Genomic DNA, 27,420 nt, shown 5'->3' with positions numbered 1-27,420 from the left:
CTCAACCTGCTGAAAGAGCTCGCTTATCTTCATGCTCAGAGCCACCATGCCTGAGAGCCATTCAGGGTCAGCAGCACCTTCCTGACCTGCTGGGGAATCCAGATCTTTCTGCTGTAGGCTCCATGATAGCATAGAGGATGAGGATGCCATCAGAGAATCTAGTTTGGACTGGAGGCTGTCCAGCTACAGATAGCCAGAAAATAACGTGGTTTAGTATATCAAAAAGTGAGAAGACTGCACTATACCAATTAATTCATCTTTCTCTACTCTTTCTGACCTTATCCTGCATTTCATTATATGGGCTTCTCTTCTGTTCCAATCTGATGGTCAGCAATTCCTGCTTCATATTTCGCACCTCCATATCCAGCTTCTGCACTGCATTCCTGTCAAAGTGTGTGTGACAGTGTAAGAAAAATTGTGAGGATGTAAATAATAGGCAAATGTGCCAGTGAGGACCGCTAACCATTCTCTACAATTTTTTTTTGTGTTCAGTTTTTCACATACACACTTATTTATCTTGACATTAATGTAATCCTGATCTCAGGGATCCCATGGCCAATTTGGTCCCTTTGCTCCAGGCTACAGATAGCTGTGGCATCATTACACAGATTACACAGAGTTAAATCTTACATGTACTTGTGTATTTGCACATCCAAGTACCCCTGGCTAACTAACAGTAATACAAAGAACTGAATATTAGCATTATTAAAGTAAGTGAAGGGGCTACAACTGCTCCCAGTGCTGTTTCCTGTGGCCTGTGAATGGAATTTACCTGATGTCAGCTGTTTGCAGATGAAGCTGCTGCTCTAGTCCACTGAAACTGTCTCTGCTCTGGCTTTGTGTTGCCTCAGACATGGCAAGCTCCTCACCTAATCCTGAACTTTCTGACATGTTCACTGGGCCCATGTGCACCTCATAAACCTGCCATCATAATCTACACTGTTAGGTGTTTGTGTGTGGTTAGGTGAGTATAGGTGTAGAAGGGTAAGTGTATTTTCATTACCTTCTTTCTATCTACCGTTACAGCATCCACCAACTGAGTTTTCAGTTGATTCAACTGATCCAGTGTATCGTCTCGTTCTCCTAAGCAAAAAATTAAATACAGTATTATTAATACATGCTTTTCCATGCCCAGATTTAGAGAGGTTGTCCAGCTAAACATGCACAGCAGGAAAAGTGGCACTAAGACTAGTATATCAGACAAATCCATATCTTGTGGATTCATGCAAGGACTCTCTCGTCCTTTTGTTTTTTAAACATAGTTGTCAAACTCTAGTCATGAAAGAATTCATGCTCCAACATTACTGTAAGTTTACAAATTAATATGAAGTCAAATAATATAATTATATATTAAATATAATTCTTTATTCTGCCAATATTGGGAAATTCCCTAGCCTAGCTGCTGTTGTTGACAGTAGGTGCATACTCATGTTACCTTCCAGGCGTTCCACAGGAGCCTCCAGGCTCTCGTGCTTCTCCTGTAGTCCCCCATGGTCCGTCAGAGCTTCCAGTGTCTCTGGGACCTGCTCAACCTCCCTGCTGACCTGGGACTGGGTCTGGCCAGCTAGCTGGTTTAGGGCTCCCTCCGATACAGAGACCAGAGGACCTTGCTGACTTAGCAAGACCTGCACGTGTTCCAAAGTCACACACTGGAAAAACAAGATGAACAGATTCAGTTTTTTTGCATTCTGCTATTATGTGATTGAACTGTGTTTACATTCTGTGTAAATTAATTGATTGCAGTATGAAAAGATATTCTAATTTTGACCATGTTGGATGTAATTGATAAAAAGGAGTGAAGTATATGTATGTGGTCACCTGACTAAGCTGATTTTTAAATGTCTCCACTTCTTTCTTCAGGTTGTACATCTTCTTCTTGAGCTCCTGATTCTCTTTTACCAAGTCTTGCATGAGAGACTGAAAACAGAACATATGGGTCTTCAGATACCTGATGTGGGTTCATTTTAAGTCTCTACGCTAAGAAGCTTTCTTTGGCAAACCATTAAACATTACAGCAACATCACAGTAACTGACAGTAACTAATGAATTTCAATGTGTGCTACATTACAAAAGTGAGAGTTAATTCTCTTGAGTCAATTAAACAACGAATAAAAGTGGGTAGAAAACATCAGGTTATTAGTGTAGTATTACATTTCTGCTGGACAGTAAAAGGAGTTCAGATGATACAGAACTAGAGAATGAGTCCTTACCTTGGACACTCCTTCCTCGCTGTCCTCCACTTGTCCGCTCGTGTCCAAGGTGGAGAGACTCGGCATCTCTGTACCGCTGGACAGTTGCTCCTGTGCCGCCTTCTGCTGATCAATACGAGTTGAGCTTTTCTCATCCGGCTGTGACTCACCGACATCGCGATCAACCTCTGCTTTCCTTCCATCTGCTGTCTCTCTCTCGGCTTCAAGGCGCTCCAGCCTACACAGGATACTGTGCAGCAGACTGCTCTGCTGAGTGTAAAGGCCATTAAAGTTTACATTTCCAGCTTCAAAAGAGTTGTTGCATTGCTTTAGCTGTTCAAATAAATATCTGACTTCTGACATTTTTGGACAGAATATCTTAATCAGTCTCTGTAAAAATTGCTTGTTATCAGTCTAATGTCTAAGATACAGACGGATTGATTCAGTGATTTGAGAATTCTGATTCGCGAACACATGACGTAACAGTCAGCTACTACTCGAATTCAAATGTGTCACTGTAGAGACAGCCCATTTTTATTTTTTTTGTAAACAAGCAGAGGAGACATTTGCACATCTAAACAGTTCTGGTCTGAACTAGGCCCTCATATTTTTGACTCTACCAATTTTACACATGCTTTTAGTTTAAAAGGCATTATTATTATTTTATTACAGCGATACTAAAAATAAACCTCTGGAGTATGTGGTTAATTATTTTATTTTATACGTTAATTTTTCATTCATGAACAAAGATTTGCAAATGGTTTTCCATCCTTTCCCCACCTTAAAATTGAATTAAACTAACTTTTTAAAATCTCTATTTTATAAAGACCAAAAACCTTTAGATCCCTTAACTAACTTGAAGAAATATTTAAGAAAGTCCATGTATTTAGATGCTTTCCCTGTGTTGAAAGATCTGAATGTTAATGTATGTTTACAATTGTAGTTGCTGTGTCCCTGACATGTCAATCTGTTGGAACATGTGTGTGTTAATAATGTTCAATATATACATATTGTTGTTGTTTTTCATGCAATTGTAAGTAATTACTCTGCAATGCTTATGTAACTGCTCAATCTCACTGCTGACCTGGGACTGGGTCTGGCCAGCTAGCTGGTTTAGGGCTCCCTCCGATACAGAGCCCAGAGGACCTTGCTGACTTAGCAAGACCTGCACGTGTTCCAAAGTCACACACTGGAAAAACAAGATGAACAGATTCAGTTTTTTTGCATTTTGCTATTATGTGATTGAACTGTGTTTACATTCTGTGTAAATTAATTGATTGCAGTATGAAAAGATATTCTAATTTTGACCATGATGTATGTAATTGATAAAAAGGAGTGAAGTATATGTATGTGGTCACCTGACTAAACTGATTTTTAAGTGTCTCCACTTCTTTCTTCAGGCTGTACATCTTCTTCTTGAGCTCCTGATTCTCTTTTACCAAGACTTGCATGAAAGTCTGAAAACAGAACATATGGGTCTTCAGATACCTGATGTGGGTTCATTTTAAGTCTCTACGCTAAGAAGCTTTCTTTGGCAAACCATTAAACATTACAGCAACATCACAGTAACTGACAGTAACTAGTTAAGTACAGTGTACGCTACATTACAAAAGTGAGAGTTAATTCTCTTGAGTCAATTAAACAACCAATAAAAGTGGGTAGAAAACATCAGATTATTAGTGTAGTATTACATTTCTGCTGGACAGTAAAAGGAGTTCAGATGATAAAGAACTAGAGAATGAATCCTTACCTTGGACACTCCTTCCTCGCTGTCCTCCACTTGTCTGCTCGTGTCCGAGATGGAGAGGCTCGGCATCTCTGTACCGCTGGACAGTTGCTCCAGCGCCGCCTTCTGCTCATCAATACAAGTTGAGCTTGTCTCATCCGGCTGCGACTCACAGACATCGCGGTCAACGTCTGCTTTCCTTCCATCCGCTGTCTCTGTCTCAGTTTCAAGGCGCTCCAGCCTACAGAGGATACTGTGCAGCAGACTGCTCTGCTGAGTGTAAAGGCCATTAAAGTTTACATTACATACAGCGATACTAAAAATAAACCTCTGGAGTATGTGTTTAATTATTTTATTGTATACGTTAATTTTTCATTCTTGAACAAAGATTTGCAAATGGTTTTCCATCCTTTCCCTACCTTAAAATTGAATTAAACTAACTTTTTAAAATCTCTATTTTATAAAGACCAAAACCCCTAAGATCCCTTAACTAACTTGAAGAAATATTTAAGAAAGTGCATGTATTTAGATGCTTTCCCCGTGTTGTAAAATCTGAATGTTAATGAATGTTTACAATTGTAGTTGCTGTGTCCCTGACATGTCAATCTGTTGGAACATGTGTGTGTTAATAATGTTCAATATATACATATTGTTGTTGTTTTTCATGCAATTGTAAGTAATTACTCTGCAATGCTTATGTAACTGCTCAGTCTCACTGCTGACCTGGGACTGGGTCTGGCCAGCTAGCTGGTTTAGGGCTCCATCAGATACAGAGACCAGAGGACCTTGCTGACTTAGCAAGACCTGCACGTGTTCCAAAGTCACACACTGGAAAAACAAGATGAACAGATTCAGTTTTTTTGCATTCTACTATTATGTGACTGAACTGTGTTTACATTCTGTGTAAATGAATTGATTGCTGTATTAAATGATATTCCAATTTTGATGGTCAAAATTAGAATATCATTTCATACTGAAATCAATTAATTGCAGTATGCTGGATGTAATTGATAAAAACGAGTGAAGTATATGTATGTGGTCACCTGACTAAACTGATTTTTAAGTGTCTCCACTTCTTTCTTCACCTTCTGATTCTCTTTTACCAAGTCTTGCATGAGAGACTGAAAACAGAACATATGGGTCTTCAGATACCTGATGTGGGTTCATTTTAAGTCTCTACGCTAAGAAGCTTTCTTTGGCAAACCACTAAACATTACAGCAACATCACAGTAACTGACAGCAACTAGTGAATTTCAATGTGTGCTACATTAAAAAAATGAGTTAATTCTCTAGAGTCAATTAAACAACGAATAAAAGTGGGTAGAAAACATCAGGTTATTAGTGTAGTATTACATTTCTGCTGGACAGTAAAAGGAGTTCAGATGATAAAGAACTAGAGAATGAGTCCTTACCTTGGACACTCCTTCCTCCCTGTCCTCCACTTGTCCGCTCGAGGTGGAGAGGCTCGGCATCTCTGTACCGCTGGACAGTTGCTCCTGCGCCGCCTTCTGCTCATCAGTATGACTTGAGCTTTTCTCATCCAGCTGCGACTCACCGACATCTGCTTTCCTCACATCCGCTGTCTTTCTCTCGGCTTCAAGGCGCTCCAGCCTGCTGTGCATACTGTACATCATACTGTACACGCTTTGACAGTTTACAACAACTCCCCCTCCATGAGAACTGATAAACTGCTTTAGCTGTTCAGATAAATTGTCGTCTGTCATTTTCGCATAGAATATGTTCATCAGAGTCTCTGTAAAAAAAAAAAAAAAAAAACTAATATATATACGGATTAATTTGTAGACCTAACAGTTGATCAGAATGTTTCCAGGTTCGATTACGTCACGAATTCGATTGCGTCACCGTAGTCAAGCCCGGTGAGAGGAAACTATTGACAACAGAAAGTTATTCATTCTCAGTCTCTCCTCTCTCTCATTCTCAGTATTGTATGCCATGTCGCACTAACATGCAGCTAAGCTGTTAACTAGATCGTCGTGACAGCTACCTAGACCTGTATATAAACAAAAACTTTCCTAAATTAATGTAAATCATAACTTTATACCTTATACCAATTTCAAAGATAAAATAACAGAAGGAATTGTAGCCCTATGAGCACAAATACTACACATCTATTATTGGATCAGCCCATGAAATTCAATATAGCTGCATCCCTAATATAACTCGTACAGTGCTTGGGAAAATTATCCTGATTTCTCCTGTTTTTTGTGTATATCTCATACTAAATAGTTTAAATCTTCAAATGAAATACAATATAAAATAAAGGCAACCTGAATAAACCATATAGTTTTGATTTATTATTTTTTACAGAAGTAAAAAAAAAAGATATCCAACACCTATCACCAATGTGAAAAACTAATTGTCCCCTTAAACCTAAAATCTGGTTGTGCCATCTTTAGGAGGAATAACTGCAACCAAACACTTCTGATATCTGGAGATCAGTCTTTCACAGCACTGTGGTGGAATTTTGGCCCACTCTTCTTTGCAGAACTGCTTTAGTTCAGCCACACTGGAGTGTTTTCAAGCATGAACTGCCTGTTGAACGTCCTGCCACAGCATCTCAATAGGTCTTTATAAGTCAGGACTTTAACTAGGCCACTCAAAAACTTTAATTTTGCTTTAATATTTTTCCCTCATTTGGTTAATTGAGATCTCATTGTCTACTTTTAGGACTTGTGTGAAAATCAAATGATGTTTTAGGTCATATTTATGCAAAAATATAAGAAAATTTAAGAAAACAAACTTTCAAGCACCACTGTAGGTATATATATATATATATATATATATATATATATATATATATATATATATATATATATATATATATATATATACCAGTTCAGGCCAATATAGTCAGATACAGTGGGGGAAATAAGTATTGGACGTGTCAAAAAACTTTCAGTAAATATATTTCCAATGAGGTTATTCAGGGCATTCACATGAAATGTTCACCAGACATCAGTATTAATTCAAGAAATTTGGAAATATAAAGAATTCACAACATTAAAGTCCATAAATAAAGTTATGTGTAATAAAGTGGAATGACACAGGTCTTTTAGTTACCAAGGTGTCACACAAGAAAACATCTCATGAAGGGTAAAAGCAAAGAGCTCTCACAAGACCTTCGCAACCTTATTGTTGCGAAACATATGGATGGAATCGGATACAGACATATTTCAAAACTTCTGAATCTTCCAGTAAGCACCATTGGGGCCATTATCCGCAAGTGGAAATAACATCACTCCGTCATCAACCGGCCACGCACAGGAGCTCCTCGCAAGATTTCTGACCAGGGAGTCAGAAGAATAGTTAGAAGAGTAAAACGTTCTTCATTAATGGTGAGGCAATACCAACAGTGTCTGAGAAGCCAGTGAAGAGCCTTAGGAGATGGTACAACAGGGATCTAAAGGACACAGTTCATGTGGGAGAAGTTAGACAACAAGCTGTGGAAGGGTTGAAGAGAATAGACAGCAGCGCTTTACCAGGCAAATTAAAACTCTGGTGCTTTCAGTTTGGCCTACTGTCAAGGTTGCTGTGGCCACTAACTGTGTACGAGGTTTCTTTGACTACAGTAGCGCAGCTGGAAGCTTTAATCAGTTCATACATCAGGAAATGGTTGGGAGCTCCACGCTGCCTTAGCAGAATGGGACTTTATGGTAAAGGAATACTGCAGCTATCTGTCTCCGCTCTAACTGAGGAGTTTAAGTGCGCCAAGGTCCGACTGGAAATGACATTAGTAGAGTCACGTGACAAATGCGTAAGGGAGGCATCACCTGTGTTGAAAACTGGAAGAAAGTGGGTGGCAAAGAAAGCTGTGGAGGATGCAAAGGCTGCCCTTCAAATTGGTGCAAATTTCAGCATGGAAGAAGGGGTCTTGGTTTCGGTTCAGCTCCTCCTACATGGCACAAGGCAGCCCCAGCGCAACGGAGGAAGCTTGTAGTTAACGAGGTGCAAAAGCAGGAGGAGAGGATGAGGTGTATAAAGCCCATTTCCCAGGGCAAGCAGGGAGAATGGATGAGATGGGAGAGTGTGGAACAATGCAATATTGGTTGGCAAGACCTATGGTCAATGGAACAGAGAGGATCAGTTTCCTTATAAGGTCAACATATGATGTTCTCCAATCACCACAGAACTTAAACCTTTGGGTAGGAGAGGATCCCTCATGTCATTTGTGTTCATCACCTGCAACATTAAGGCACATTTTGACAGGATGCAAGGTGGCTCTTAGCCAAGGACAGTTTACTTGGCGCCATGACCAGGTGCTGTGATGTGTGGCCTTAGCATTGGAAGACAAGCGTAACATGACCAATAAGTTGCCACCCGTTCCATTAAAACATTACACACAAAAGACAATATTCCCCGCCCAGGAGAGCAACCATCAAGAAAAGGTGTTAAATCCAATCCTCACCCAGGACAACTGGAAGCTGTTAGAGACTAGAAAATGCTGGCAGATGTTGATCAATGACTTATTTTTCCACCTGAGATCGCCACTACAAACATTCGACCAGATATTGTCATGTGGTCTGGGTCAGCATGCCTTGTTCACCTGGTAGAGTTAACAGTGCCATAGGAGGATGCTGTAGATGAGGCGTTTGAGAGGAAGAAATTGCGGTATGCTCAACTAGCCACTGAAGCAGAACAGAGAGGATGGAGAGTCTGGGTTTACCCAGTGGAAGTAGGATGTCGAGGATTTGTGGCATATTCTACAACCCGGTTTCTTAGAGATGTCGGATTCAATGGACAAGAGTTGCGTCGCACAGTGAAGAACTTATCTGAAGCAGCAGAGAGGAGCAGCAACTGGCTGTGGTTGAGATGGAAAGATTCTGGCTGTGGAGCTCAAGCACAATAGAAAGAAAGAAGGGCTGAGGTACAGGTAAGTAAGCTGGGCTGAGTTGAGTGGGGGATGGAGGGGAGTGATGCTGAGACACCACAATTACCGTCGAGTCCTCTTGAGGTGTCGTGGGCTTCAGCCATCAACACCAGACAGAAGGATATCATTATATGGAAGGAAATGAATGGAGACACTTATGGATCACATTAGTTTGCTGTGAAGTTACGTCTTAGTTAGTGCTTATCTTGGCGAGAGCCAAGTACGCCAGCCTAAAATCAGCATGAAGTTTTAACATTTACTCTCATGTAATGGAAATCAGTAAGCACCATTGGGGCCATTATCCGCAAGTGGAAACAACATCACTCCGTCATCAACCGGCCATGCACAGGAGCTCCTCGCAAGATTTCTGACCAGGGAGTCAGAAGTATAGTTAGAAGAGTAGCCCAAGAGCCAAGGACCACTCAGAAAGAGCTCCAGAAACACTTGGAAGCAGCAGGTGCCATCATCACAGAGAAAACAATAGGCAATGCACTCCAGCGCCAAGACCTCTATGCACACTCAGCCCGCAAGACACCGTTACTAAAGAAAAGGCATGTTGAAGCTCATTTTAATTTTGCTATAGCTCATTTGGACAAGCCTATGAAATACTGGAAGAGTGTAGTCTGGTCAGACAAGAGCAAAATTAAACTTTTTGGCTGTCATACTACACACCATGTTTAGAGAAAAAATGGCACTGTACATCACCCTAAAAACACTATACCACCAGTGAAGTTTGCAGGTGGAAGCATCATGGTGTGGGGCTGTTTTTCATCGTATGGTACTGGCAGACTTCATATAATTGAAGGAATAATGAATGGAGCCTTTACCAGGAGATTCTTGAGAAGAATCTGCTACCATCCACCAGGATGATGATGAGACGTGGTTGGACATTCCAGCAGGACAACGACCCAAAGCATACAGCAAAGGAAACTCTCAATTGGTTTTAGAGGAAAAAAATCAGGGTACTAAGGCCCTTTCACAGTGCGAAACAATTGATCGCCTTCAGCTAATTCACGCCTGCATGATAGGAAGTGCTGATCAAGGATGCATTTTACACCTGCGCACTAGGTGGCGCAACCCAATATTCAGCTGATTGGCCTATCGTCTTTGACCACCGAGCTGGCTGAGGCCGTGCAATCCCCCCACACCCCCAACCCCAACCCCAAATCCTTTAACATACAATAGAATATTTACTATTATGTGATTGCAAAATTCAAGGGCCTAGATAAGAATTTTCTCCTGCTGCTGCTGACTGTCTCATTATAACTCATTATCATATTTATGAGTGTGTATGAGTGTGGATTAAGGAATAAAGGGGGTCTTGCCTTCTTTGGGGGAGATGTCTCACTAGTCTCACTTCACTAGTCTTATAGACATGCCCATCGAAACCTCAGCCATCACTCACTCTGAAAATCATAGTTTGTTCCATACTCCTCTCTGTAGGTGATCTCTCACACTGGCCCAGGTTAGTGCACGTCCTCAGCCTGGGAAAGTAAAAAGGCTGAAGATTAATTACTGAAGCATAAATTGAAGGAAGGTGGAGTATGGGCATAGAAAGTGGGATTTAAGATTTCCATAGAATAAGCAGAACTTGATTGGATAAGGGTAAAATACTTGTTACTTTTCTTGATTGTTAGTTGATTGCTGTTCTCATTCTTTCCACCTATACATGCTATTATTTTAACCCGGATATGAACTTTAAAAAGGGTGCACAGAAGGCGCCTCCCCGTATGGCGCAATTGAAGTATCCGACGACCCTAGGCGTCACAGCGCCTGGCGCACCCTGGGCAACCTTCAGTATTATACTGCTGAGCAGCCAATCTCCTTCCACCACGATGGTTCCACCAGTAATATGCGACACCAAATGACACTTGTCAGAGCGAGCCCTGACCGTCATCTCTATTAACATAGAGGGTTTCTCAGAAGACAAAGCGCTACTCCTTTCAGAAATGTGCCACGAGACGCAATGTAATGTCCTATGCGTCCAAGAGACCCATTGCGACTCTGGCCAAACTAGGCAGCAGATACCCAGACTGACATTAGTAGCAGAAATTCCGCACCCAAAACATGGAAGTGTGATCTACACCAAACTAGACATTACAGTTACAACTTGCTCATCGGAACACTATAGAGCTTATCACTGTTGACGTCGGTACCTGCACAATCTCATCTGTGTACAAACCACCTGCCCAACCTTTCAATACCTGGGATATCAGCGATTCTTACGACAAACGGATTAGACTGATTGTTGGAGACTTCAATAGCCACAACACGCCATGGGGCTATCAATCCACCAACTCCGATGGTGAAGTGGTTGAAGCATGGGCGGAGGCCAACGGACTCACTCTCCTCCACAACCCGAAGCTACCTGCATCCTTCAACAGCGGACAATGGCGACACGGCTACAACCCTGACCTCATCTTAGTCAGCGAGAACATCAGCCCGCAGTGCTCAAAGTCTGTCTGCAAACCCCTCCCGAAAACACAGCACAGGCCCATCATGTGCCGGGTGCAAGCTGTAGTACAACCAATTAAGGTTGCATTCCGGCGGCGGTTCAACTTCGGTAAAGCAGACTGGACTCGATTCTCAGAGGGTATCGACGAGAAACTCTGTACTCTTTGAACTACAATGAATTAATTAAAATTGTCCAAACTGTGTCATGTTAACCATACCGAGAGGCTGCCGCACACACCACATCTCTGGGCTTAACGCAGAGGCATCAGGACTTCTTAAAATGTATGAGGCCTTGTACGAAAGTGACCCCTTCTCAGAGGAAACCGTACAGACCGGCGCCGAGCTGATGCAAGAGCTGTCCATGAGCCGTAGGAAAAAATGGGAAGACACAGTTGCGAACATCGACATGACACACAACAGCAAAAAAGGCTGGTCCACCTTCCATAGGCTAACGGGTGACCCCCCTGCAGCTACGAACCCTGGAAAAGTCACCGCTAATCAGGTCGCGAGCCAGTTGCTGCTCAGCGGTAAACCGCCACATCGACTACCTAGAGTTGCACTAGTAGGGGAAGCACAGGAAGACAGCAGCGAAATAAGTAATCCATTCACACTGTTTGAAGTTGTCACTTAAGTGAAACTTCTGAAAAATGGAAAGGCAGCTGGTGTTGATGATCTTACCATAGAGCAGATCAAGAACCTTGGTCCAGTGGCAACATCATGGCTCCTGACACTTTACAATGACTGCCTAACAATGCTTAGAATACCAAGAGCTTGGAGAAAATCAAAGGTTGTTACATACTGACCAATATCTCTTCTCTGCCACACCTATAAGCTGTTCGAGTGCTTGCCCAACCGGCTCACAATCGTGGTCGAGCCCCAACTCATACCTGAACAGGTTGGGTTCCGACCCGGGAAGTCCTGCACGGGTCAGACACTGAAGCTGACGCAGTTTATTGAGGATGGCTTTGAACTTGGTATGATTACAGCCGTGGCATTTGTCGACCTATCTGCTGCCTATGACACGGTCAACATCAAGGGACTGCTTGCGAAAGTTGCAAATATTACCAAGGACAGAGGCTTCATGAAAATTCTCAACAAGCTGCTCCACAACCGCAGATTCCAAGTCCATCTCCACACGGGGAAGAGTCACTGGAGGTGTCAGAAAAATGGTCTTCCACAGGGTAGCATCCTGGCCCCAACCCTGTTCAGTACCTACAAGAATGACCAACCCAGCCCGCCCCAGACACAACGTTTCATGTATGCAGACGACTTGGCCGTAGAAGCGCAGAGAAGTTCTTTTGAAGAAGTAGAGTAGATCTTGTCTGAGGCCTTGAAACATCTAGGACAGTATTATGAGGCCAACTGCCTCAGAACTAACCCCTCAAAGACGCAGACTTGCGCATTTCACCTGCGCAAGCACCAAGCAAGGAGAGCCCTGAGTGTCACCTGGAATGGTGTAGAGATCAAGCACTGCCCTTACACAAGATATCTTGAGATCACACTGGACAGGGCGCTCACGTACAAAGCTCATTGCTTTAACACCCGACAAAAGGTCAACTCGTGCAACAACCTGCTGCGAAAGCTGACGTCAACCAGCTGGGGCACAACAGCTCACACTGTGCACACCACTGGCCTGGCGCTGTGCTTTTCCGCTGGCAAGTTTGCTTGCCCGCTCTGGCACCGCTCCGTGCACACCACACAGTTGACTGCCACACTGAACGACACCTGTCGCATCATAACCGGATGTCACAAGCCAACCCCACTCAACAAGCTGTACCTGCTAGCTGGAGTCACTCCCCGAGAGATCCAGAGAGAGGTTGCCAAACACACAGAGAGAGGTTGCCAAACCATTAAACATTACAGCAACATCACAGTAACTGACAGTACTTAGTAAAGTTCAATGTATGCTACATTACAAAAGTGAGAGTTAATTCTCTTGAGTCAATTAAACAATGAATAAAAGTGTGTAGAATACATCGTTATTAGTGTAGTATTACATTTCTGCTGGACAGTAAAAGGAGATCAGATGATACAGAACTAGAGAATGAGTCCTTACCTTGGACACTCCTTCCTCGCTGTCCTCCATTTGTCCACTCCTGTCTGAGGCGGAGATGCTCGGCATCTCTGTACCGCTGGACAGGTGCTCCAGAGCCGCCTTCTGCTGATCAAAATGCCTTGAGCTTTTCTCATCCCGACTGTGACTCACTGACATCGCGGCCAACGTCTCTCTCGGCTTCAAGGCACTTCTTCACTCAATGACCCTTAGCGATTGTGCTCACACTCAAGACTGTAGCTTGATCTAGCGAGGCCACAATCCCGGCTAATGGAGATCCAATTGAGAAGACGGACAATACACGACCCTATCCGATAAGTCAGCCAACTCGTCTCACACGATGAGCAATGGCATCCCTTATGGAAAAAAATGTAAAATTTTTATTATTCATAATAAGTACTTTTTACTTCATTATATACTTATAAGTAATATAAATAATATCACTTAATGCTCTTCCTTTTCACTCTTTACATGAGAACACTAGGTCCCCTTGGGTCCCCCCCGACAGATATGACGTGACAAACTTGCATGTGGAAGTTACAACTGTGTTAACTTAGAGACTTTGTCGCTAGATTTGGCAACTTTTTAGACTCCTTTAGTGACTTTAATTCCAAAAAAGAGCTTAGCAACAAATCTAGTGACTTTCTGAGCATATGTGAGTCAATGTCCTGCACTCAATACGGCTCTCCAGCTCACATCGCAGCTGCTGACAGGTTGAGAGAGCAGGTTCGCTTCACTCACCATCTGTGTGTAATGCCTGATTGTGTTGAGCTTGTGACCAATCACTGATCACCATTGTTCCCAACAACCAATCACTGATCGCCATTGTTCCCAACAACCAATCACTGATCATATGGTTTTTCAATATGACATTTCATTTTTTGTTTTAAAATCTTTTCTTGGAGATAATTACAAGTAATAAAAGCAAGCTTCCTTCACGACTATTCACCATCACAGGTTTTTTATTGTCTGCAGCCTTGACAGAAAGTATTGTATTTTATAAAATGCTTAAAGGTTTGGCTTGTGCATGGTGCCATGGCCAAAGATGGTTTCTCTCTATAAGAAATAAAGCAAGGTGACTGATTCGATGTTGAAATTCCATCAGAATCATCATTTTGGTTGAGGTTGAACATTCAATGCTAAATAATAATTGACTCGATGTTGATAATTCATTGCTTTTCAGTGTTGAAAAGACAAACAGTGAATCAACGTCGATTTTCGGTCAGCTTCATTTCCCCCACTGGTGGGGTTTATATTTAATATCAACGCATTTAATTGTTTTAAGTAACTTTGTTATCCAGTTTATCACAATCTGTACACAAGCTGTATTTTGTTTCAATGTTTAATTTAATTTAAGCTGAACATATATTGATTTTATGTCCATCTTGATCCAAAATGAACACGTAATGAAACAAGACCCACTGTGTTTTAATGAGTGATTGTGTTGACCTTGGTTACATGTTTATGAAACCTTTTTTTCCTTCAGTTTTATGCTTCAAAGTCGCGAAACAACAGTTGGGTTTTTAATATTTGTGTATGAGCTTCACCTTGGTCATATACACTGATCTATCTATCTATCTATCTCTCTCTCTCTCTCTCTCTCTCTCATATATATATATATATATATATATATATATATATATATATATATATATATATATATATATATGTGTGTGTGTGTATATATGGACAACCTTGTGAAGCGACTGGGGAGGGCCCAGTTCATATCTACCCTGGACCTAACGAAAGGCTACTGGCAAGTCGTGCTGGCACCGGTCGCGAGACTGAAGACGGCCTTCAGTACAGCCACCAGTCACTGGCAGTACTGGGTTCTCCCATCCGGGCTACATGGGGTGCCTGCAACGTTCCAGCGGCTGATGGACATTGTCCTGCAACCCCACCGTATGTTCACGGCCGCCTACCTAGACGACGTAGTCATCCACTCCTCCACTTGGTCAGACCAACTGTTCCACCTGGGGGAGGTTCCACCCAGGGCTGACCAAGGCACAGTACCTGGGCTACCGTATTGGCTGGGGTATGCTGAAGCCACAGGTGAACAAAATCAAGGCAGTGAAGGACTACCCCTGGCCCACATCAAAGAAACAGGTATGTGCCTTCTTGAGGTTGGCAGGGTATTACTGCAGGTTCGTAACTTCTCCTCTATAGCTTCCCCCCTCTCAGACCTTACGAAGAAGGGCCAGCCGGACCATGTGAAATGGTCTCCGGAGGCAGAGCAGGCGTTCCAAGCCCTAAAGGAGGCCCTCACCAGTGCCCCAGTGATACTCAACCCAGATTTCACCTTCCCATTCACCGTACACACAGATGCCTCCGAGACCGGGCTGGGCGCTGTTCTCTCGCAGACCTTCGACGGGGAGGAACACCCGGTCCTCTACATCAGTCGAAAGTTGTCCCCAACTGAGAGGAAGTATGCAGCCGTGGAAAGAGCCCCTGGCGATAAAGTGGGCCATTGAAGAGCTGCAATACTACCTGACTGGCACTTCATCCTGGTGACAGACCACGCCCCACTGCAGTGGATGGCCAAGGCCAAGGACACTAATGGTTCCTCCAACCCGATGGTTCCTCTCGTTGCAGGATTTCTCTTTCCAGGTACAGCACCGGGCAGGGACCCACCATGGGAATGCAGTTGGCCTCTCGCGGCGGGATGCACTGTGGGCCCGATACAAGATGGCAGTGGGCTGCCATCAGGAAACAAAGATCGCTCCTCCCACGACCGCCACAGTGGCGCTGAAGTGACAACTCCGCTTCAGCGGCACCAATGTTTTGGTTGGCCGGAGAGCACATGGCAGCAGGGCGGGGCCACCGACACACCCACGGCTCGTGAATGGTGCACCGCGTGTAAAGAATTCCACCATCCAGGGATCGAGGGGAAAATATAAAAGGGCAATATTCCACTCGCAAGAGGAGAGAAGGATCTCCGAGCATGTGCACAAGTATCTGGCGTACGTTAGGCGATATTTTGCGACAAGTGCATGTCTGCTAATCGCTATTGTGTGTTTTTCGGGTTTTCAGACAAATCCGACACGGGTGAAGGCTCCGCCCCCTGGCTGTAACCGAAGACGGCTGAGACCCTCACCGCCCGATCACACTTCGACACACAAATCTGATCAATTTCAGGTGGGCTAATACTTTTGCAAACCACTGTATATTCATTGTACATGCTCCCTTGTAACACGTATGCTGCGTTTGATGACAACTTGTAATTCACTTCCTACAACTAGTCAAAACCACCGAAAATGACCCCTCAACTTGAAATGTCAACTTTTCAACTTGACTCTGTAAACAGTACATACAAGTGTTCATGGCCGCACACTCTGTGAACTGTAAATAACTTACTTACTTTTAAAGTAGTTTAAAGCAGTAATGGCTTTAGATCAGTTAATATACAGAATTGGTTAAATCTGTAACATTGACCATAATATTCACTGTTTTGAGAAACTACTCACCATTATTAGAGTTATCACTAACGTTATCTGATTAGCTTGTTGGAAACGCTACTTGCTGGTGACCTTGCCTTGTTGCTAAGCTACAAACTATTGTCTGCTGTTTTAGCAATTTAAGTCCAGAATGTTACATGAATGTTTAAAGTTCACTAAAGTACAACAGTACCAATAGCTATTCAGGCCTGTAACTGTAAAAGCGGTTAGCTTTACATGCTCTGACAGAGAAAACAATAGACACCCTTTCATGAAGGCGTCCATGTTTTTTGCCCACTTCGTACAGCTGAATGTCCCGAGGTGAGAAAAGACGTCATTACAACTTGCAATTTACCCCTTACAAGGCACCACAAATGCATTATAAAACATTATTAAAATATTATAGTCTGCTGTATTACAAGCCACCAGAGATGGAAAATTCTTGAGTAATTGTACTTTATTCCTATATTTAAGTAGTATATTTTACGTGAGTGTTCTGAAAAAAACTCCATAAAACATAATAATATGCTGGAGTAAAGAAAGGCTCATAAAATGAGATGTACTTTCAAGTCAAGTCAAGAGGGTTTTTATTGTCATTCCTCTATATCAGAGGTTCTCAAACTTTTGAAACTAATGCCCCCCCCCCCATATTGGAAGAGACCAGGTATAATGATTAACTATTCTATATAAATTCTATCTCTATATATAAGCTAATCTATAATCTGTTTAGATAGATAGTATATAACTGACAGGTATGAAACATGAATGATATAAAATGTTTTTGAACACTATAACTACTTTGAACAAGAGAACTAGGTTGTAATAATGTGTACTATTTTACATTTAAAACATGTTGCATTCCATTCGTCTACCATTTTATAAACATTCTCATATGAATGATGTAAATTTGGGACAAAGGGCATTTCGTTATCCATGACATTGTTAAAGGTGAGAGTGCAGCGGGAAAGCAAGACCTCGCGCTTGCAGCACAGTACTGGTGACATTTGAAAAGTCACTAAGGTTTGTCCAAAAAGTCGCTAGATTTGTCATCAGGCGCTTTTTATTTACTTATTTATTTATTTTTAAAGTAAAAAAAATAAAAAAAATCGTTAAAAGGGGTCTGTAAAGTGGTTATGTTGGTAACACTGGTCTGCACTGACAGCTAGCTAAAAGTCAGGCTAAGCTCCGGCTCTCCCCAGCAAAAAGAAACTACAGAGGGAGAGGGAACGCGGGGTTTTTCATTTATGCTTCTAGCATGACTAATTATGTATTTTGACTAACTATGACTATGCATGATAACTATGTATTTTACTAATGAGCAATATTTACCATTAGCTACATTACATTTATATTTACATGTATTCATTTAGCAGACACTTTTATCCCAAGCGACTTTCCTCATTTGTAAGTTGCTTTGGATAAAAACGTCTGCTAAATGAATACATGTAAATGTAATGTTGCTCACTAGTAAAATACATAGTTAGTCATGCAGATGACAAGCAAACCTAGAGAGTGAATTGTGTTTTTGGTTTTGAATAAGTTACTTTTCACAAGAAAACGTCAGTTGATAATATTTTTTTATCGTAGGTGTGCATTTGTCAGGACTTTTATTTTGGAATATTCGGTTAACCGGAAGCGTTGCTGGTGCTAGTTTCACATTGCTTTGTTGACATTGCCACTTCTTCACTCAGCCTTGTCGTCAGCCGTTCAGAGTATATGATTGTGTAATGCTATTAGAACTTTAGAGGAATTTTTCCTAGTTCATTTGGGGGATTGATATTTAGACTCCGATGCTAGCGATGGTACGGGTAAGTAAGGCTCTCATGATAAACAGTTATGGGCTGGCGAGAAGTTTGTCAGTCGTTAGCCTTCACCTTAGACAAGCGGTTAATGTTAATTTGGAAAGCTGGCAGTTGTCTCTGTAGCACTACATCACACTCTACTTGGCCTGTTGTGATTAAAAATATAATAGAAACATGTCATAGCTCAAATAAACTGTGTAAGGTAGTCTAATTCATCCAACATTCTCTTGTAACTAGGACAGATTAATTACTGCTAACGTTAGCAGAGAACATGGGAACATAGGAGCAAAGGCTCCTACAACAGGCAGTTTTTTATTTTAAATATTCCGTTTCAGGATAAATATTAATAAAAGTTACTTTAGTGAATGTTCTTAGAGAATTTGAATTCTGTATTGCAATAGAAACCCAAATCAATGCTTACACTTACAATTCTTTCATAATAAAATGTACATCAGTCCTGTTCATATATATTTTACAGCTGGGGTTCTCAAACTATTTGCAGCCAGATAGGCTTTTAACTGTAAAATAAATTCCACCGATCCCCATCAGCACAGGCTTAATTTTAAACATAATATAAACAACTATTTTAACTGTTCAAATGTTGTTGTTGTTTTCTTTATTTCTGAACTTTATACAGATTATATATTATGTTCAAGTGATTATTATTTATAGTGTGACATACTTGGATATTGAAGTTCGGATGAAACGAATTCAATTCAGTTGTCTAGTCAGTACACATTTGTATGCTCAAAAGTATGTGGACACATGACCATTACATTCATATGGGCTTGTTGAACATCCCCAGTCCAGATTTGTCCACCTTTACTGTTATTAACCTCCACTCTTCAAGGAAGGCTTTCCACTAGGTTTTGGAGAATGGCAGTGGGGATTTGTGATCATTAGTGAGATCAGGCAGTGATGTTGGATGAGGAGGTCTGGGGTTTAGTCAGCCTTCCAGTTGATCCCAAAGGTTTTGAGTGGGGTTGAGGTCAGGGCTCTGTGCAGGTCACTCAAGTTCTTCCACTCCAACTTTGGCAAACCTTGTGCTCATGGAGCTCATTTGTGCACAGGGACATTCTCATGCTGGAACATGTTTGGGCCTCTTAGTTCCAGTGAAGGGAAATCTTAATGCTACAACATACAAATGTACCCCCTGGCTATGCTTCACAGACCAGTGGTGCTAAATTGTATCATCACTTCGTCATGAACAACACGCATCATGTTTTATACTGCAATCACATATGTACATTGAGAATGAATTTTCTTTCCTGATCTGCAGCAGAGCCTGCTTTGGGTGACAGAGTGAAGATCTGAGCCACTCATGGTATTTGTCTTGAGTTGATTTGTGGTCCTCGCTTGAAGATGGCCAGTCAGTTCCGCAGCTACATTTGGGATCCAGTGCTCATCATCTCCCAGATCATCCTAATGCAGTGCATCTACTACAGCTTCCTAGGCCTGTGGCTAGCTGGCGTGGATGGACTTGTGCACAACAACAGATCTCTCGATCAGATCTTCAGTTATGAAGTAAGTTTATTAAGCCCAGAGAGGAGAGTTTTGCTGTGTGGTCTCAAAGACACAGACATTTAATCACCATAATCACCAAACAATACAGAATATTTTGAAACATGATACCGAGATATGTAATAAATACTGAGAAATGAAAGTATTAAAAGTTATACAGTCAGTTTTAACCAGATTTGCTTTCACTTTTGAAATTATTGCTTTGCTTTTTTTTTCAATCCATTTTTAAAGATCCTCGGTTTTTCAACGACACACGGACGACTCTCAATGATGGCATTCATTCTGAACTCTCTCACATGGTGTGTGGCCTTTATTTGAAGTGTCTGATTTATATTGTGCTTTATCCAATAGGACTGTTACGTTAATTCATGATTTTTATTTGTCACATACAGAATTATGTACAGTATACAACTTGAAGTGAAATGAAAACACAGTGCCATTACTTAAAAATACATTCTAACCCTAGAGGGCTTGACCTAATATCTCTGTGTATTGAACTGAATGTATATGTATCTGGGTCTCTTGGCAGTGCTCTGGGCTTGTGGTTATTCATCCGTCGGGGGAAGCAGTGTTTGGACTTCACAGTCACGGTGCATTTTTTCCACATGATTGGTTGCTGGATCTATAATTCTCACCTGCCTGCTGCTCTGTCATGGTGGCTGGTTAATGCGGCCTGCATTGCCCTCATGGCAGTCATAGGCGAGTACCTGTGCATGCGGACAGAGCTCAGGGCCATTCCTGTGAATAGCGGCCCCAAATCCAACCTGTGAGAATCTCTGTAATGGACAGACAGTGCATTCAGAGCAGCTTTGTGCTGTGAATAAGCTGGCAGACATGATTTAATCACTTGGCATGTTGAGCTGGGTTCAGTGTTAACTTTTACTACCACTGGCAAAGGGGAATGCAAACAGAATCCAAGTATTGACTGAAAACAAACACTTCCTCTAAGATACCTTAATTTTCATCACTCAAGTTTTTCCATAATCATATAAAATACATTTTGGCTAAGTGGATGTTTGTCATGCTTCTGAAACGGAGGCTTGAACCCCCAGAATAATGCATAACTGAATCCTGAGATAAACTGTTTCATTGCACTTTTTTAATCTTAATTTTCAAAAGACTTTTTGAAGCATTTGGGGTTGTTGTATGCAAATAGACACTGAAGAACAGAGCTGATTCTTTAATGGAAAATAAATATATGTTCTGTATTTGTTCTACTGAGTAATTAGAAAAATCTTCCTTTAACAGACTCATCTAGCAGTTATATAACAACTGAAAGATGGAATAGTTTGGGTTACATGTATACTTAATTTTGTATGTGTGTCCTGTATATGAGTGCAAATAAATTTTGTTGTTATTGTCATGAATTGTAATTTACTGTGGCAACATAGAAATTTTACCACATCTCCTCCTTAAAAACATTTACAAACGTCTGAGAGATAAGATTCCACCTAGCGCGAAGCCATTCCGGTAATGCCTAGAGACAGTTGACAGGAGGATCTGATGATTCACATGTCAAAGGCAGCAGAGAGGTCGAGTAGGATGAGGACAGATGATCTAGAGGTTGATCTTGCTTCTGGTAAGGCTTCAGTGATGGAAAGCAGAGAAGTCTACATGGAGTGACTGCTTTTGAAGCCAGACTGCTTGGTGTCCAAGAGGTTGTTCTGTGTGAGAAAAGTGGAGAGTTTATTAAAAACAGCTCTTTCAAGGGATTTGGACAGATTAGGTGGGAGACAGGTCTGTAGTTGTCAACGGCAGAAGGGTTAAGTGTTGTTTTTTTTGAGGCAGGGAATGTGCCGGTGTCTAAAGTGTCCGTAGTGTATGAATGGGTGTGTGAGTGTGCGTGTGATTGTGCCCTGCGATGGATTGGCACCCTGTCCAGGGTGTACCCTGCCTTGTGCCCGATGCTCCCTGGCATAGGCTCCAGGTTCCCCGTGACCCTGAAAAGGATAAAGCGGTAGAAGATGGAAGAAGATGGATGGAATGTGCCGGTGGAGAGGGATGCGTTAAAGATGTGTGTGAGTGCAGGTAGTAACATGGGAGAGATGGACTGAAGAAGGTGAGGAGGGATAGGGTCTAGAGGACAGGTTGTAGGATAGCTAGAGAGGAGTTTTGAGACATCAGTCTCTGAGAGAGAGTAGAAGGAGGACAGGTGAGCGTTACTCATAATCATTAATTACTAGGATGTGCATTCTGCCCAACCAAATATAGTTCTGGCATGAATACAGTGAGGGAAAAAAGTATTTGATCCCCTGCTGATTTTGTATGTTTGCCCACTGACAAAGAAATGATCAGTCTATAATTTTAATGGTAGATTTATTTGAACAGTGAGAGACAGAATAACAACAAGAAAATCCAGAAAAACGCATGTCAAAAATTTTATAAATTGATTTGCATTAAGGAAAAAAGTATTTGACCCCCTCTCAATCAGAAAGATTTCTGGCTCCCAGGTGTCTTTTATACAGGTAACGAGCTGAGATTAGGAGCACACTCTTAAAGGGAGTGCTCCTAATATCAGCTTGTTACCTGTATAAAAGACACCTGTCCACTGAAGCAATCAATCAATCAGATTCCAAACTCTCCACCATGGCCAAGAGCAAAGAGCTCTCCAAGGATGTCAGGGACAAGACTGTAGACCTACACAAGTCTGGAATGGGCTACAAGACCAGTGCCAAGCAGCTTGGTGAGAAGGGGACAACAGTTGGTGCGATTATTCGCAAATGGAAGAAGCACAAAAGAACTGTCAATCTCCCTCAGCCTGGGGCTCCATGCAAGATCTCACCTCGTGGAGTTGCATTGATCATGAGAACAGTGAGGAGTCAGCCCAGAACTACACGGGAGGATCTTGTCAATGATCTCAAGGCAGCTGGGACCATAGTCACCAAGAAAACAATTGGTAACACACTACGCCGTGAAGGACTGAAATCCTGCAGCGCGCGCAAGGTTCGCTGTTCAAGAAAGCACATATACATGCCCGTCTGAAGTTTGCCAATGAACATCTGAATGATTCAGAGGACAACTGGGTGAAAGTGTTGAGGTCAGATGAGACCAAAATGGAGCTCTTTGGCATCAACTCAACTCGCCGTGTTTGGAGGAGGAGGAATGCTGCCTATGACCCCTGGAACACCATCCCCACCGTCAAACATGGAGGTGGAAACATTATGCTTTGGGGGTTTTTTTCTGCTAAGGGGACAGGACAACTTCACCGCATCAAAGGGACGATGGACGGGGCCATGTACCGTCAAATCTTGGGTGAAAACCTCCTTCCCTCAGCCAGGGCATTGAAAATGAGTCGTGGATGGGTATTCCAGCATGACAATGACCCAAAACACACGGCCAAGGCAACAAAGGAGTGGCTCAAGAAGAAGCACATTAAGGTCCTGGAGTGGCCTAGCCAGTCTCCAGACCTTAATCCCATAGAAAATCTGTGGAGGGAGCTGAAGGTTCGAGTTGCCAAACGTCAGCCTCGAAACCTTAATGATTTGGAGAAGATCTGCAAAGAGGAGTGGGACAAAATCCCTCCTGAGATGTGTGCAAACCTGGTGGCCAACTACAAGAAACGTCTGACCTCTGTGATTGCCAACAAGGGTTTTTAAACCAAGTACTAAGTCATGTTTTGCAGAGGGGTCAAATACTTATTTCCCTCATTAAAATGCAAATCAATTTATAACATTTTTGACGTTCGTTTTTCTGGATTTTTTTGTTGTTATTCTGTCTCTCACTGTTCAAATAAATCTACCATTAAAGTTATAGACGGATCATTTCTTTGTCAGTGGGCAAACGTACAAAATCAGCAGGGGATCAAATACTTTTTTCCCTCACTGTAGGTACAATATTGGCCAAGAAACTATCATGTATGATGTACCACCAAGCTTTTGAGATTTGCCAAACAATATTTACTGTGTAAAAGATATACAGTGCTTTACATAAATCCCTCCTCCATCCCTTGAACTTTTATACATTTTTAGTGTTGCAATCTGGATTTGAAATTGACAGAAACCACATAATTATCTGAACAAAGCCTACCTATGTGCAAGTATTACATGATCTCAATGTAAATATACCTGTTCCAAGAAAGGCCTAGAGTTTGTAAGCGAGCATATTTTAAAAAAAGAAAAAAAGCATCATGAAGGCCAAGGACAAAGTTTTGGAAAAGTATCTATCAGAGTTTGGCTATTTAAAAATCTCACACTTTAAATATTCCATGGAGCACAGTTAAGTCCATTATTAAAAATGTAGCAAATATGGTTCAATGAGGACTCTGCCAAGAGGAAGCCAAAGGTCAATGACTGGCTGGGCTTTAAGGAAGAGTTGTAAGAAGAAGAATCCGTTATTGGGAAAAAAACAACATATGAAATCCAGTTTGGAGTCTTAGGAACTATGGAAAATCTTCTCTCACCTGATGAGACCAAAACTTAATGTTTTGGACTTATCACAAAGCACTATTTTTTTAGTGCAAACCCAAGATTGCTCATCACCCTGAGAACACCCCAAAGTAAAGCACAGTGGTAGTAGTAGCATCATGCTGTGATACTATCCCCACCAAGCAAGGATTAGAGCAACACTTGGACCTGCTAGAGAGCTATTGTCAGAACTGGACCCTGACACTGAATCTGGCCAAAACCAAAATTGTAATCGTCCAAAATGAGGCCAGGTCTCATGAAAACAGGCCTCTAAGAAACACCACCATAGAGCATTTGTTACACTCTGATTGGCTAGGACTCTGGAAGTTTTGATCAGGCAGTGAATACACTAAGAGAAAAAGCATGAAGAGCTCTTATGCAATCAATAAAAACTTCCACCATGTAGACATCCCAAATAAACTTGGTGCAAAATCTTGTAATGTGTATTGACAGTGTCATTACAGCTATTGCTCTAAATGAGTGTGAGAGGTCCATTCAGTATGCATGACTATATTAGTCCCTGCATGCAGAATTCTGAATATCCTAACCGTTCAAAGAAAAACACCAGCCAATTCATGCAGGGCTTCCAAATTAGGAAGATTCCCATTGGTCATACCAGTACGAAAAAGAACGCAAAAATTTGGAAGCACACTACCATATGAAGCACTAAAAACCCAAAAGCTCAGCCCTAAAAATCAGTCCTCTCTATTAACTAGTCCTAGAACTCACTAACCACTAACCCAACTGACCTACAGCAGCCTCAGACCAGAAATGCTCTCCAAAGTCTAATTACAGACAACCAAACTATTAAACGATCAGAACAGCATATCTTGAGAATTGGGATAGCCATATCTAATCTCAGTCCAGATTACACTGCTATTGGGCCCTAAACAGAGAATATGAATGGTCAGAGAATCTCTTCACTGTCAGAGATACAAAACAGAGACAGATGTTGATCAAGTACAGGCTGAGAGACCACAGTCGTTCTTTTGAGAAGGAGAACCTGTATGTCTAGCAAACTGAGACTGTGTGTGTGCACTGTAAGAGCAGTGAGGCTGAGACAGATGTGAACCTTCTCCTCTGCTGTGAAAAAATATCAACACAAATATAATTTTCACTGATCAAATTATACACAAAATTCCAGACTTCAACAGAAGACGAGAAATTCAGGATCATCTTAGGAGTGGAACACACTGCAACCTTCGTTGCAAAATATGTTACAGAATGTCACAGCCTGAGGGACAATGAGACACTGAATATCCTGAGCTCATTCTGTAGTGAGATCTTTATTACATCTAGATTAGTTATTTGTTTGTTTGCTGATTTATTTATTTATTTTCATATGTATGTAAGTGTTAATGTAATGATGTGTGTGCATTTGTGTGTTACATGAACATAGATACTGGTAATGTTACAATCTGTACCGTTATTTACACGCTTTGGCAATAATGTGACATTCCTGCTAATAAAGCACTGTTGAGAAATTGAATTGAACTGAATTAAGTAGGGGACCATTGCAAAGAGTGGTCAAGAGTAGGGGAATAGAACATACACTATATGAACAAACGTTTATGTACATCTAACCATCACAGCCATATGTGGAACTTTCCCAAACTGATGCCACAAAGTTGAAAGCACACAACTGTATAGGATTGTACATGTGGCCAGTTCCATATAACAGCCAATTCCTGTTCCAGCATGACAATGCATCTGTGCACAAAGGGAGGTCCTTGGAGACATGCTTTGCCAAAATTGGAGTGAAAGAACTTGAGTGGCCCTTGATCTCAACCCCACTGGACACCTTTAGGATGAACTGGAAAGTCAACTGCAAACCAGGCCTTGAGTGGCCTCGCCCAACATCAGTGCCTGGCCTCATGTGGCTGTATAAGCACAAATCCTCACAGCCATGCTCCAAAATCTAATGGCAAGCCTTCCCAGAACAGTGGAGGCTAGGATGTTCAAAAAGCACATATGGATGTGGTCATAAGGTCCACAAACCTTTCGCCATATATTGTATTTCCTGCTAAATTCGCTTCTAGTGATGGCAAAACGAAACTTTCCTCTATCTATCGGTCTGTATCTACAGAATTAATCGAAAAAAAGGTTAATTCACAGTGCGAGCTACTGACATCTGGTGGCCAAAACAATGAAGTGTAGCTCCTATGGATGCTGCAGTGGGTTTTTGGGTTCCACCAGCTAACAAATCTGGTAACATTAAATAATGCTTTGTTTAACTTAATATCGAAAAAAGCAATCCACTTATTTTTTTAGTTTATGTTATAGGTATAGATTTTGTAGTATGGGCATATAACAAAAAAAATGTCAATAGCGTATAGTGTAAGCTATTATACATTATTAATACGGATTTCTTCTAAATGGACAAGCTTGTTCTTTTACGAGTTATTTTCTTCATAAACTTCAGAACCCCCTCGTACCTTTGTGGGTTCCATAACTACAAATTATCTCTGTATCAACTCAAACCACTATTTCCTCGAATGACCTGTAATCGCTTCTTCTTCTTTTTGCAACATTTATTTGCGGTCGGTGGGCCAGCTATCGCCTCCGACTGGACTGGCGCGTTAATTTGAAGGGGAACAGCCCTTAAATTTGCCTAACTAAACCTGTTTCTTTAAGATATTTTAGATCAGTACTACATTCATACATACATACATACATTATATATATATATATATATATATATATATATATATATATATATATATATATATATATATATATATATATAATATTATACACATATGTATGTATACTATATATATAATTTTGGAGTAAGCTTTGTTCTAAACGCGCGCAAGACTTTGTTCTAAACGCGCCCAAGCTGTCACGTGATCAGGTACCGACATGGCCACGTGTTTTTGTTTGGACGAATCAAGCACCGGTACAGTGTTTCGAAGCGCGCGCGTGCGCGCGCGTGTTACTGTTCAGTATC

At 41.6% G+C, this 27,420-nt stretch overlaps 2 protein-coding genes across 3 annotated transcripts; one reads left to right on the top strand and one right to left on the bottom strand.

Annotated features, from left to right (window-relative positions):
- Nucleotide 1: 1 nt before the first annotated feature.
- On the bottom strand, nt 2-5,820 carry LOC124628678 (protein Daple). Its single transcript, XM_053683824.1, has 14 exons — nt 5,328-5,820; nt 4,959-5,036; nt 4,639-4,743; nt 3,940-4,188; nt 3,548-3,646; nt 3,274-3,378; nt 2,211-2,459; nt 1,819-1,917; nt 1,436-1,649; nt 1,004-1,083; nt 773-921; nt 278-383; nt 87-183; nt 2-6 (listed from the first exon to the last, which is right to left on the bottom strand). The coding sequence occupies exons 1-14, from the start codon at nt 5,658-5,660 to the stop codon at nt 2-4; spliced, it is 1,968 nt and encodes a 655-aa protein (XP_053539799.1). The 5' UTR covers nt 5,661-5,820.
- A 12,572-nt stretch (nt 5,821-18,392) lies between these two features.
- On the top strand, nt 18,393-21,430 carry sys1 (SYS1 golgi trafficking protein). 2 transcript variants are annotated; one of them, XM_047158349.2, is made up of 4 exons: nt 18,393-18,546; nt 19,826-20,070; nt 20,299-20,366; nt 20,597-21,430. In XM_047158349.2, exons 2-4 carry the CDS (start codon nt 19,909-19,911, stop codon nt 20,835-20,837), a joined length of 471 nt encoding a protein of 156 aa, XP_047014305.1. In that variant the 5' UTR covers nt 18,393-18,546; nt 19,826-19,908; the 3' UTR covers nt 20,838-21,430.
- The last annotated feature ends 5,990 nt before the right edge of the window (nt 21,431-27,420 follow it).

The sequence above is a fragment of the Ictalurus punctatus genome, chromosome 11 (assembly GCF_001660625.3).
Source record: "Ictalurus punctatus breed USDA103 chromosome 11, Coco_2.0, whole genome shotgun sequence".
Classification (NCBI taxonomy): domain Eukaryota; kingdom Metazoa; phylum Chordata; class Actinopteri; order Siluriformes; family Ictaluridae; genus Ictalurus; species Ictalurus punctatus.
The sequence above is the reverse complement of the archived record's forward strand: the minus strand, read 5'-3'. Positions and strand labels throughout refer to the sequence as shown.

Coding starts and splice junctions, on each gene's coding strand:
- sys1 (XM_047158349.2), top strand. CDS start 19,909: ATGGCCAGTCAGTTCCGCAGCTACATTTGGGATCCAGTGCTCATCATC. Junction 20,071..20,298: donor ATCAGATCTTCAGTTATGAA/GTAAGTTTATTA, acceptor CCATTTTTAAAG/ATCCTCGGTTTTTCAACGAC. Junction 20,367..20,596: donor ATTCTGAACTCTCTCACATG/GTGTGTGGCCTT, acceptor GTCTCTTGGCAG/TGCTCTGGGCTTGTGGTTAT.
- LOC124628678 (XM_053683824.1), bottom strand. CDS start 5,660: ATGAACATATTCTATGCGAAAATGACAGACGACAATTTATCTGAACAG. Junction 4,189..4,638: donor CTGGCCAGACCCAGTCCCAG/GTCAGCAGTGAG, acceptor CTTTACACTCAG/CAGAGCAGTCTGCTGCACAG. Junction 2,460..3,273: donor CTGGCCAGACCCAGTCCCAG/GTCAGCAGTGAG, acceptor CTTTACACTCAG/CAGAGCAGTCTGCTGCACAG.